The sequence below is a fragment of the Schistocerca serialis genome, chromosome 12 (assembly GCF_023864345.2).
Source record: "Schistocerca serialis cubense isolate TAMUIC-IGC-003099 chromosome 12, iqSchSeri2.2, whole genome shotgun sequence".
NCBI classification, from domain to species: domain Eukaryota; kingdom Metazoa; phylum Arthropoda; class Insecta; order Orthoptera; family Acrididae; genus Schistocerca; species Schistocerca serialis.
In genome coordinates this window covers 39846576-39860367 of record NC_064649.1, presented here as the reverse complement: position 1 = coordinate 39860367, position 13792 = coordinate 39846576, and the positions used below count along the sequence as shown (strand labels likewise).

The 13792-nt window shown below is 41.3% G+C and overlaps 1 protein-coding gene across 3 annotated transcripts in view; it reads left to right on the top strand.

Moving 5' to 3' along the window:
• Nucleotides 1–13792, top strand: part of LOC126428138 (uncharacterized) — a 125372-nt gene that overhangs the window by 94076 nt on the left and 17504 nt on the right. For all 3 annotated transcript variants that reach the window (XM_050090041.1, XM_050090040.1, XM_050090039.1), the window contains one exon: nucleotides 7389–7698. In XM_050090041.1, the coding sequence (XP_049945998.1) occupies nucleotides 7389–7698 (310 nt within the window). The remainder of the gene's footprint in view (nucleotides 1–7388; nucleotides 7699–13792) is intronic.

Genomic DNA, 13792 nt, shown 5'->3' with positions numbered 1-13792 from the left:
ATAGACAAAAGTGCACAAAGTAGCTAAGGCCATAAATGTTTTGACAGAAATGGAAAGTAACAAGTTGGCAATGAAAAAATTTTCATCCCAATGGCTTCCATGAATCTTGATGAACAACAACAAGTGAGTCTGGGATTCAACTTCAAAAGTGTGTTCACTGCAATATAAGTGAACTGCACCACCGCTGTGACATGGGTTTGCCATTATACTCCAGAAACTGAGCAGCAGTTGTTTTGGATTGCTTCAAGTGACTCTTCTTCAAAGAACACAAAGACTGTCATGTCAGCCAGAAAATTCATGGTGACAGTTTTGTGGAACACAGTGCAACATACTCTTCTTCTTCTTCTTCTTGTTCACCTTATGTAACTACAACTCTGCATGGGTCTTAGCCTCTTCAACAAATTTCCTCCATTCTGCTCTCTCAAGTGTGTTTCTCTGCCATCTTCTGATTCTTGAGAGGTTTTATATCTTCTTCCACATCATCTGTCAACCGATTCTGTGGCCTTCCTCTCTGTCTTTTTTCATTTGGCCTTCCAGTATCCACCCTAAGGACATGCCGAAGCCAGGCTATTCTAACTTCTTATTAATCTACAAGGGTTGAATGGAAAGTAATGCCTCCACCTTCGTTAATTGGATTTGGATGGGAATAGTTTAATAAATAAAATGCAGAAATAATACTTAGAGTATGATCATTAATTACCAATATTCAGTTTTCCACATAATCGCCAGCCATTTGGATACATTTCTGCCAATGATGAACAAGTTTTCTGAAGCTGTCACAGTAGAAGTAGACACTCTGTTTCTGAAACCAGTCTCTTAGTTCTCTCAGCGTCTTCATCAGAAGCATAATGATGTTACTGCAGATCATCTTTCATTATTGGGAACAGATGGAAGTCAGACGGTGCTAAATCTGGGCTGTATGGAGGATGCCGTACGGTGGCGAGATTCGGTCTCTGAAGTTCTGCTGTGGTGGCACATGAATTGTGTGGTTTGGCATTGTCATGCTGCAGGAAAACATTTCATATTGTGCTTGTAATTTTTCTCTGAGTGATACGACAATCGTCCTGAATCAATCTGTCAACATTTTACTTGTGAAACTCAAGTGGTTGCTGCCACAGGACATCCAACTCTTTGTTTGTTACGCGGGTCAGATGTTCGCGCCTCAACATCATTATACGAGGGTTATTCCAAAAGTAAGGTCCGGTTATAAAAAAAAAAAATCAAAACTAAAATGTTTTTTCAAAACAATTGTTTTATTTACATTCCTTACATCTTTATCTATTTTTCTACATAACTTCCATACTTATTTAAACATTTGTCACATCGTTCAACAAGCTTTTGAATGCCCATGTTATAGAAATCGGCCGCCTGTGACGATAACCAGTCCTTAACTGCTTCTTTCACTTCATCATCTGTGTCGAAGCGCTTGCCGCCGAGAAACTCCTTTAAGTAACGGAACAGGTGGAAATCACTTGGCGCCAGGTCCGGACTGTAAGGAGGATGGTCCATCTGTTCCCATCCAAATTTCTTGATCAGAGCTTGCGTTTCATTTGCAGTGTGGGGTCTGGCATTGTCATGCAACAACAAGATTCCAGACGACAAAAGACCACGTCGCTTATTCTGGATTGCACGTCGAAGTTTAGTCAGGGTAGCGCAGTAGGTGGCTTTATTAATCGTTGTTCCTCTCTCCATAAAGTCGACTAACAATACTCCACGTCTATCCCAGAACACAGTCGCCATAACCTTACGTGTTGAGATTGTCTGCTTTGCCTTGACCTTGACTGGCGATGACGTGTGACGCCATAGCATTGACTGACGTTTAGACTCTGGAGTGATGTGAGAAACCCATGTCTCATCCCCTGTGACAACATTGTCTAAAAGACTGTCACCTTCCTTATGATATCGCTCCAAAAAATCAAGAGCAAAAGCCATTCTTTTCATTCGTTGGGGCTCAGTAAGCAGCCTGGGAACCCAACGGGCACACAATTTGTGAAACTTCAAATGTTCAGACACAATTCTGTACAAAGTTGTTCTACTCACATTCGGAAAATGCATGTCTACGTCTGTAATAGTGAATCGGCGATCTTCACGAATTTTTTTGTCAACCGCATTGACCAAATCGTCTGAAATCACTGATGGTCGGCCACACCGTGGTTCATCGTGCACATTATCCCGTCCTTCATTAAAAGCTCGCACCCACTTGCGCACTTTACTGTCGCTCATTATGTTAGGACCGTACACTTCAGTAATCTGCCGATGGATTTCCGCCGCTGAATTGTTTCTTGCAGACAAAAACCGTATCACTGCCCTTACTTCACAATCGGCGGGCTGATCAATTGTCTTAAACATTGTAAAGTGACACTGTGAACTACACTCAGCAACAGTAACAAAGCGAATGGCGGCGTTTGACGCGCAAGGCTTGCCGGGAGTCGGCGCGCATGCGTGTTTTGTCATTGGCGCCAAATTTCAATAGTTACGGCGAATCGGACCTTACTTTTGGAATAACCCTCGTACTTACACGCCCAACGACACGCAGTACTCACATCAACACAATCACCATAAACTGCTTTCATTCTCTGAATCTCCTTTGGGGTGACACCTTCTGGTGTCAAGAATTCAATGACTACACGTTGCTTAAATTGCATAGACTGACCATCTGTACAGGTTTCCGTACTTTACACTGTAACAACACAACCGATCAGTGCTAATGCTTCCCACCAACTGGAGCTGTAGAGAAGAGGCCACGGAACAAGCCAATACATGCTGCATACCAATGCTGCCAATTGTTAAAGATTTAAGAAGGTGGAGGCATTACTTTTCAGTCAGCCCTCGTAACAATGTCAGCTGCTTGTATGAGGCAGTCAGTGTTTGTTCTAGATCTACAGAAACCATTGTTATCCTGAACTGTCCCATAGATCTTGTGCAAAATCCTGCATTCAAACATGCTGAGCTGCTGCTCATCTGTACTCGTTAATGTCCATTGTTTCACATCCTGTGTTTATAAATGGCCTGATTGTTACGCTGTGTGTTTGCAATTTCAGCTATGTATTTAGTCATGACCTGGAGGACAATAATTTCTTAAATGTGTTGACAGCAATCTGCAGTTGTTTGCTGATGATGCTATGGTGTACAGGAAAGTTGGTGTTGAGGGACTTAGGATACAAGATGACTTAGACAAAATTTCTAGTTGGTGTAATGAATGGCAGCAATCTCTATATGAAGAAAAATGTAAGTTGATGCAGATTTGGGAGGGGGGGGGGGGGGGGGGAGATAGGATGTAATTTTTGGGTATCTCATTAGCAGTGTCCTGCTTGACACAGTTACATTATTTAAATATCGGGGCGTAACATTGGAAAGCGATATGAAATGGAATGAGCATGTGAGGATTAGGGAGGTGAATGCTGAACTTCAGTTTATTGGGAGAATTTTTGGAAAAGTGTGGTTCATCTATAAAGGAAACCATACGTAGGAGGTATTGAATAGGATTGGGGAGAAGAGAAGTTTGTGGCACAACTTGACTAGAAGAAGGGATCGGTTGGTAGGACATGTTTTGAGGCATCAAGGGATCACAAATTTAGCATTGGAGGGCAGCGTGGAGGGTAAAAATCGTAGAGGGAGACCAAGAGTTGGTGGACTAATCTTTGGGTGGCATTACATATACCCATTATACACTCGTGTGGTTGTTGAGGACAGTTTCGCTGCGTTAGTGGGTCCATATCGCCAGCAGTTTGGTGGCAATTTATCTTGATGGATAACAACTTGCATGCTGTTCTCATAAACATTCTCCTTCACCTGAATGGAGTGGCCTGTCATTTCCCTGGACATGAGCCCAATCGAGCATGCGTTGGATCGATTGAACAAACTATTTTTGGTCGTTGACAACAGTCGTGTACCCTATGCAATTTACACAGAATTGCTGTTGAAGAGTGGGACAATTTGGACCAGGGTAGATTTGTTGGTGATCTCATCAGTGGTATTCCACGAAGAATTCTTGCCTGCAACTGTGCGAAGGTGTGTTCCACTGTGTACTGTTGGTGATAAGGACTGCTGTGATACATCCCTCCACCTCCCCATGGTAACAAGCGATTGTGTCGTTACACAAATGTTTTTTGATTTGGTGATCTTGACAGATTGCAAATTAATATGTATGCAAGCCTCAGAGCAATCCCGCCTCCCCCCTTCCCACTCCCCTCTCCCTCCATGCCACAAATTCTAAATAAATGGGTGATGCAAAATTTTTAGTGATGTGTGTATATTTTCCAGTCGCACATTGCACAAATGATATCGATGCTGGTTTTGACTTCTTACCAAGTCATCGTCAGATGATCTGCTTTAAAAGCAAGAAAGGGGGATGTTAAAATACTAGTAAACCAAATTATAAATTGAATTATCTGCAGTGTACAATCTCACATACTTTAACCCATTATACAGTAACTTGTCAGCTTTAGAGACATCGAAAAGCACTCGCAGTGTAAACATGTCTGTGCTCTGATTGATGTAACTGAAGGCTACAGCTGTCTTTGTAATCGTATAAAGTTGATAATTCTTAGATTGCAAATATATTGTTAAGAGAGTTCATAGTGTAAACGTGAATGTAAGAGAAAGCCTTCTAAAAGTGAAAACCAGTAAAAAAATTACTTAACTTTTGGTGTAGAAAGCTTGTCACACACTAAGAGGAGGATAGATGCCTGCCAGCAGACACGATCTGCAAGTAGTAAACTGGTAGATGACAGTCTCAAGTGTACTCTGAAGAGACTATATTAAAGAGTTTTTAAATCTAGCTACTGTTAGACAAGTGTGATTCGGGAGGAAAGCTAACGTGAGCATAGTAAAATAGAAATTAATGCATCAGGAAATATGTTGATACATGAAGATGTTTGGCTCAAATGAACTAGGCTTCAGAATGGTCCCATATCAGCTCCTTCGTTGCTGAAAATAGCTGTTAAATGTGAAAACAAAAGCACAGTGAATTTTCTAGAAGACCAGGCTGGTTGATACATTTCTAAAAGAAGAAAGCCTTGGTGTTAAAAAGATGTTTACGTAGAGCTAAAGGACTTTTACCAACTTTGACTGAATGGTGGTTGCTATCACTTTTTCCTCCAACACATGAAGAATATTACACAATGGGTGTAAATGCATTCACAACTGTTTTATTTTATAAAGGTTATGTAATTGGATGGATAGAAGAAATATGCTCACCAAGTAGCGGCAGGAAAAACATATATAAAAGTTAGGACAGTATTCAAGCATTCAGAACCAGTGGCCCCTTTTGACAGAAGGGTTGAAGGGAAAGGAAGAGGGATGAAGGAAAAGGAGTGACGAGATTTAGGAAATGGGGAGAGTTATGGAAAAGTCCCCCAGAACTCCCAGTTGGGGAAGACAGTCTGGCAACATTACCTTTCCAAACGTCTGACTGACTCCTGATGTACAACGTCCATCCTGGTCACCATGACCAACTATATGTTCACCCATAATTACTTCTCCTTTGAAGTAATGATGCACAAACAAACATGTGCCACAGCAGTGGACATCAGATGGGACCATGCTGTGCTAACCTATTCCTAAACCATTTAGAGGAATCCTTCATAACCATCAAGAGTCTCAAACCTCTCACTTAGTTCAGATTCACTGATGACATCTTCATGATATGGACTGAGGGTATCCATTCCTCTAAAACATTGAACCCCCTCCCCATTCGCTTCACCCTGCCGTCCTCAACCAATGAAGCCACCTTCCTCCATGTAAGCATCCACCACAAGGATGGCTAAGACCTACTAACCATCCGTTGTACCTCCACTTTGACAACTACCATCCATTCCATAACAAGAAGTTCCTTCCATACAGCCTTGCCACCTGTGACCGTTGCATATGTAGCGATGAGCAGTCCCTCTCCAAATATGCCGAGAATCTCAGTGAGGCCTTCACAGACTGAAATTACCCTCTCAGCCTTGTCCAGAATGGAATCTCCCATGCCTTGTCTGTCCAGCCATCCACCACCTCACACACACCCACTGTCCAGCCACAAAGCAGCACTCACCTCATGACTTAGTACCATTCAGGACTGGAGCAACTGAATCACATTCTCTGCCAGGCTTCTGATTATATCTTGGCAGTATCCTCTCCACTCCTCCCACAGTAGTATTTCACACCGACGTTACCTACACAGTATCCTTGTCCATCCTTGTTCCATCCTATCCCTGACCCCTTACCTCACGGCTTATACTGCTGCAATAGACGTAGAAGCAAAACTTGCCCCATACATCCTCTGACTACCGTCTTCTACAGTCCTGTCACTGGCATCTCTGTCCCTACCACAAAGGCAGGGCAACCTGTGAAAGCAACCATGTGGGCTACAAACCTAACTGCAACAATTGTGCTACATTCTATGTGGGCATGACAACTAGACTTTCCGACCGCAAGAATGGCCCCCACCAAACTGTGACCAAGAGACAGCTGGACAACCTAGCCGCTGAATGTGCCACCAGTCATGATGTGCTTCACTTTAATTGCCATCTACAATCTTCCCATCAACACCAGCGTTTTCTGAATATGCAGTAGGGAACTCTCTCTACACCATATCCTCGGTTCCCGTAAGTGCTCTGGCCTCAACAATCTCTAGTCACTATCTTCCACCTGTCTATCCCCTCTTCTACTCCCACTGTCGTATACACATACCTCCTGTCCCGCCAACACACCTACAAGTCCTTTCCTCCTCTCATCTTTTCTCCTCCCCACTCTTAACACCCCCCCCCCCACCCCCCCCCGCCACCCTCATCCCAGCCCTCAAATAAAGCTTCCCGGTGCTGCACCAAGCAGACCTATTGTGTCCCCACATTTTCCTGCATGCCCCCACTGACAGCACTAGATCTTCCCCAACCCTGCCCAGCTTTTCCTCTGCCTCCCCATCCCATGCCTCTTCCTTAACTCCCCCCCCCCCCCCTCCACTACACTCCCCAGATAGATTGCTGCTCTTGTCAGATGCAGTTGCAGGTGGCCTAAGTGCGTGGAGACAGTGGCCATGTCTTTGAGTGTTGTTGTGTTCTACTCCCAAAGGAGGACTGTGTCTGAAAGCTGAAAAATACTTCTAGTGTTCTTTTTCATTGTGCCTGCTTGCAACTCAACACTACCTCGACGTGTTCAGTAGCTATCAGTGCTGTCCATATTGTTGTTATTCCTTCTTGAACTTTCCATTGTATATTCCAGAAGACATTACCATAATTATCAGTTCGAGTAGATTAGTACTAGTCACAGTTTTGTCAGTATGCTTTACAGAATTAGCTGCCAGTGGCAGCTTCTGCATTTTGATGCACGACTTGGCTCAATCCATGTCCCTGAAGCCGCAGTGTGTAGAGTTGTCGTGTTTAAAGTATTTCTCATGATCTCTGTAGGCGGAAAGGCTGTCCATGGCTCCACCTGTCTCCCGTTGCGTCCGGGCGGGGTGTAGCTCGCGATGAAGCGCTGAGGCAGCAGCTGGCCCACGAGACGGGGGCACTCGCATTTGACTCGGAGTTCGACGCAGTGCTCGATGCTGTGACTGGGTCATGCAGAGACAGCTTCCTCGTAGCGCGCGGTATTGCTGACTACCGCGACGGCGGCCGTCCAGGGGCAGCAGGCTCCCAGTGGCAGCCGTATGCCGCCCTCGCGGCTGCAGCGGTTGTGCGCTGCATCGTCGAGAGAGTCCCAGCTGTGTGTGACTAGGTGAGCTGCTGGGTCACTATCCTTAATGTAGAGTGAAGTCAGGGCTTATGGGCAGTTTATCGAGATAATTTGGAGAACTGTAGTAAAATATCACCACTAAAGTTACATGTGTATTGCATGCGTATGTTAAAATTGGCAATGACCTCTAAACTTTCTTCAGTCCCACCACTGGTAAATCCTACAACATGAAATGTGTACATTGTAAAACTAGATCTCCTATTTACTAATTAATGTGGTTTTACTACACAACCCTTCTTATTGGAATAACAATAACTAGACTAGACTAGATTAGATAAGATATACTTTTCGTTCCATAGATCCATAGTCAGGAGATCCTCCATAATGTGCAACATGTCAGAAGACGAGAATACATAAGACTGCTAATAAACTGCGTGACAAAAGAAGTGAAGCAATCGGAACACACGGTCAAAGTAACTTTGTATACAAAAACATCATAGGCAGATATGTAAATGATTAGAGCAGCAATTCTGTGACAGTTAGAAGGGCCATAATAGTGTTGTTAGTGTTTAGTGTTGCTACCACCCTGGTAAGTTGTATAAAGAAAACAAACAGCATCGGACATTAAGTGATTACTGTGAAGAACACAAGCACACTGTGTAACTCTGTGAAACAGCATTATCAACACCTTAAAGGGGTTTCATTGTGGATCCCCATATGGTCAGGTTTTTGGGTCATGCAACATCCCGATTTAAGGGGCCTTCACATGTGACAGTGCCCAATGTCGGACTGTGGGGCAAGGCATACTTCCCGTAGAGGTTCCAGTCTGCTGTGTCTGATTACCGTGAGGAAGAATTGCGGTATTATGCACCGAGCACACCCTGACACCTTCACATCTGTGCCTGTCATCTGAGAACAGGTAATGGACATTGTGCAACATTCTGTGTCATTCCACAGCGTTGGCTAGGGATTGGACTACAGCATTACTGTCCAGGGGGTGGATTGCCATTAATATCTCGACACAGATGGCTGAATTTGCAGTGGTGCTGCTTTGACTGGGAAATAAGGATTGCTTACGAATGGCAAACTACGCAGGATGACCACGGTCGCCGAGTCATTCCGACCTGGGGAGAAGTCCCATTCTTACAGTGTTTAAGAGAGGCACGGCAGTGTTATTCCTGGCATCACAGTGTGGGCAACTTCGGGTGCGACTTCCTGTCTCAGCTGGTGGTGACTGAGGGAACCTGCATGTGGGGACAGCCTTTGTCCCCACCCGTGAGATTTGCATGCTGACTTTTCTTCAGGGCGCTGATGACCCTGATGTCGAGTGCCCCATTGACCCGTATCGCCGCCACGATCGAGGGAACTCTTATGGCAAATGGTACATCACGAACATCCCACATTCCTCTCGTACGACCGTTCTTCAGCAGGAAAATGCTTGTCCACTCACGGCACGTGTGTCTGCAAACTCTAAGCGACCAGTAAGATTCTGAGACATATCCCAAACAAGGTATGTGTGGGACCAGTTCAGATGTCAACTCGGTTCCAGTATCCGTATCCATGATATTGAGGACAAGTTACAACAGTTACAAACCAGTTTGCATCAGGAGAGGATACAACTGCATTATGACGTCCTGCCCAGTCAAGTCGGTGCATGCATCCTGGCCAGAGGGGCTGCATATCATACAGATATTGCATATCCACTCAACATGAAGTATCACTTCATTTCCTCCTCCCCTTCCGGACACTTCACTTTTTTGTTCGACAGTGCATTTTAGTTGGAGTGGGTTCAACAACTGATTCTCCCTCTCTGTCCCCTTGTCACCCACAGTAAATCTGCCACACTGGCCGTTGTTACTCTGATTAGAATATTCGTTAATTTGGTCTTTCTCACAATTGCACAGTTTTGATTGTGTAAGCATTTTCAAGTGTCTAAAATGTATGCCAGGTGTAACATCACTAAAATGCAAATATAAAAACAATCTTTAGTAGTTTATTTGATGAAATAAAAATTGAAATAATGTAAAATGAAAGAGAACTTACATTGTTTAACCAATCACAGGCATTTATGGGTTACTATCAAAAACTTCGTCATAATTGTTACAGTGCAACTGGATGGCCTGTTATGGAAAATAAAAATGCAAGTAGCATTAAAAATTGGTCAATATACAATAGGGGATAATGTCAAATGGTAAAATTAGAGTGGCAATTCTTCTGGAAAATCTGGGATTCTCAGGAAATTACATTTTACCCAGGAAATTTCAGGAATTTTGCAAAATCTCAGGGAATTTTATGTTTTTAACATAGCATTGATTTAAATTTATGAAGCTTTATAAATGACAAATTTTTAATTACTTAATATTTCAAAGTGTGCTAATAATACTAATGTTATTCCTTGTAAATTATCGACGTTCAAAACTGTGGTCAAACTACTGCTTAATATATATGTATCATCTGAAAGGAAAAAAAGGTGTTATTGTAGGATACCCCAGTTAGAATCAGAAAACATCAAACAACAAGTACAACAAATACCGGAACAAAATAATGTGCAATAAGAAGAAGAAGAAAATACAGTAATGGACTCGAACACCCGAGAGCAAACAAACAAAGAACAACACGCATCAACTAAACAATCAGAGGAAAACAAAATCTTAAGACAGCCACCAGAACAAGCACAAATAGAACACGAAGTGACACACATGTTAGATATAGAAGAAAAATTTCATCTGACATATATAGAATACAAAGACACAAATACAGACATTAGACCATTCTTGCATAGACCACCAAATAACCCACAAGTCGAAACAACAACAACAACAACAATCAACACAATCATACACAACAAAATAAATGAAAATACAACTATGGAAGAGTTACAACTACTGGTTTATATAGGAGCACTCGCTACACTAAATATACACACTAGGCAGAGATCAGAACAAACCAACACAGAAGAAACCCACCAAACCAGCATGGCAACACAGGCTACAGATCAGAATAGAAAAACTGAGAAAAGACATCGGACAGCTAACACAATTTATAAGAAACGAAATATCGGACAAAAAACGAAAAAGGTTAGGTAAAATCTCACAACAAGAAGTGATAGAGCAATTAGATGAAAAGAAGCAGAAATTACAAGCATTGGCCAAACGACTAAGGAGATACAAAAAAAAAAGTGAAAATAGAAGGAAACAAAACCAAACAATCAACATAAACCAAAAGAAATTTTATCAGACAATAGATAACACACACACACATTAAAGTAGACAACCCACCAAACATAAGACATGGAACACTTCTGGAGCAACATATGGTCAAACCCGTTACAACGTAACAGGCATGCACGGTGGATAAAAGCATAAACAGACACGTACAAGACGATACCACAAATGCCTGAAGTGATAATTTTGCAACATGAAGTCACCCGAGCAATTAATTCTACGCACAATTGGAAAGCCCCTGGAAAAGATAAAATAGCAAATTTCTGGCTAAAGAAGTTCACCTCAACACATTCACATCTAACTAAATTATTTAACATATGTAAAAACAAAGATGATGTGACTTACCAAACGAAAGCGCTGGCAGGTTGATAGACACACAAACAAACACAAACATACACACAAAATTCAAGCTTTCGCAACCAACGGTTGCTTCATCAGGAAAGAGGGAAGGAGAGGGAAAACCCATATCCTTTCGTCTTTCCTTCCCTCTTTCTTGATGAAGCAACCGTTGGTTGCGAAAGCTTGAATTTTGTGTGTATGTTTGTGTTCGTTTGTGTGTCTATCAACCTGCCAGCGCTTTCGTTTGGTAAGTCACATCATCTTTGATTTTAGATATATTTTTCCCATGTGGAATGTTTCCCTCTATTAAATTATTTAACAGTTACATTGCAGACCCATACACATTCCCTGATACACTTACACATGGAATAACTTATCTGAAACCTAAAGATCAAGCAGACACAGCAAACCCAGCAAAATATCGCCCCATAACATGCCTACCAACAATATACAAAATATTAACTGCCGTCATTACACAGAAATTAATGACACATACAACACAGAACAAAATTATAAATGAAGAACAAAAAGGCTGCTGCAAAGGAGCACGAGGATGTAAAGAGCAACTGATAATAGATGCAGAGGTGACACATCAAGCTAAAACTAAACAAAGGTCGCTACACTACGCATACATTGATTAGCGAAAAGCTTTTGATAGTGTACCCCACTCGTGGTTACTACAAATATTGGAAATATGCAAAGTAGATCCTAAATTGATACAGTTCCTAAACATAGTAATGAAAAATGGAAAAAAATGGAAAAACTACACGTAATATTCAAACAATATCACATCACAGCCAATACAGATTAAGCGTGGAATATACCAAGGAGACTCATTAAGTCCTTTCTGGTTCTGTCTTGCTCTGAACCCACTGTCCAACATGCTAAATAATACAACTTATGGATATAATATTACTGGAACATGCCAACACAAAATCACACATTTGCTATACATGGATGATCTAAAACTACTGGCAGCAACAAATCAACAACTCAACCAATTACTAAAGATAACAGAAGTATTCAGCAATGGTATAAATATGGCTTTTGGAACAGACAAATGTAAGAAAAATAGCATAGTCAAGGGAAAACACACAAAACAAGAAGATTACATATTGGATAACCACAGAGACTGCATGGAAGCGATGGAAAAAACAGATGCCTATAAATATCTAGGATACAGACAAAAAATAGGAATAGATAATACAAATGTTAAAGAAGAACTAAAAGAAAAATATAGACAAAGACTAACAAAAATACTGAAAACAGAATTGACAGCAAGAAACAAGACAAAAGCTATAAATACCTATGCTATACCAATATTGACCTACTCATTTGGAGTAGTGAAATGGAGTATCACAGACCTAGAAGCACTCAATACACTTACACGATCACAATGCCACAAATATAGAATACATCACATACATTCAGCAACAGAAAGATTCACATAAGCAGAAAGGAAGGAGGAACGGGATTTATCGACATAAAAAACCTACATTATGGACAGGTAGACAATTTAAGAAAATTCTTTATAGAACGAGCAGAAACTAGCAAAATACGCAAAGCAATCACTCATATAAATACATCGGCTACACCGTTGCAATTTCATAACCACTTCTACAACCCTTTGTATCACATAACATCAACAGATACAAAGAAATTAAATTGGAAAAAGAAAACACTACATGGCAAGCACCCGTATCATCTAACACAGCCACACATCAATCAAGACGCATCCAACACATGGCTAAGAAAAGGCAATATATACAGTGAAACAGAAGGATTCATGATTGCAATACAGGATCAAACAATAAACACCAGGTATTACAGCAAGCATATTATTAAAGATCCCAATACCACAACGGATAAATGCAGACTTTGTAAACAACAAATAGAAACAGTAGATCACATCACAAGCGGATGTACAATACTAGCAAATACAGAATACCCCAGAAGACATGACAGTGTAGCAAAAATAATACATCAAGAACTTGCCATACAACATAAACTAATAAAACAACATGTTCCCACATACAAATATGCACCACAAAATGTACTGGAGAATGATGAATACAAATTATACTGGAACAGAACCATTATAACAGATAAAACAACACCACATAACAAACCTGACATCATACTCACCAATAAAAAGAAGAAATTAACACAACTAATTGAAATATCCATACCCAATACAACAAATACACAGAGGAAAACAAGAGAAAAAATTGAAAAATACATCCAACTTGCTGAGGAAGTCAAAGACATGTGGCATCAGGATAAAGTCGACATCATACCAATTATACTATCAACTACAGGAGTCATACCACACAATATCCACCAGTACATCAACGCAATACAGCTACATCCAAACATATATATACAACTACAGAAATCTGTAATTATTGATACATGTTCAATTACCCGAAAGTTCCTAAATGCAATGTAACACATACCGTACAGTTAAAAGGAAGTCACGCTTGATCAAGGTCCGCGTCACTTTCCATTTTTAACCAGACATAACGTCTGAGACAGGAAAGAAAAAAAAAAAGAAAAATTATAATAATAATAAT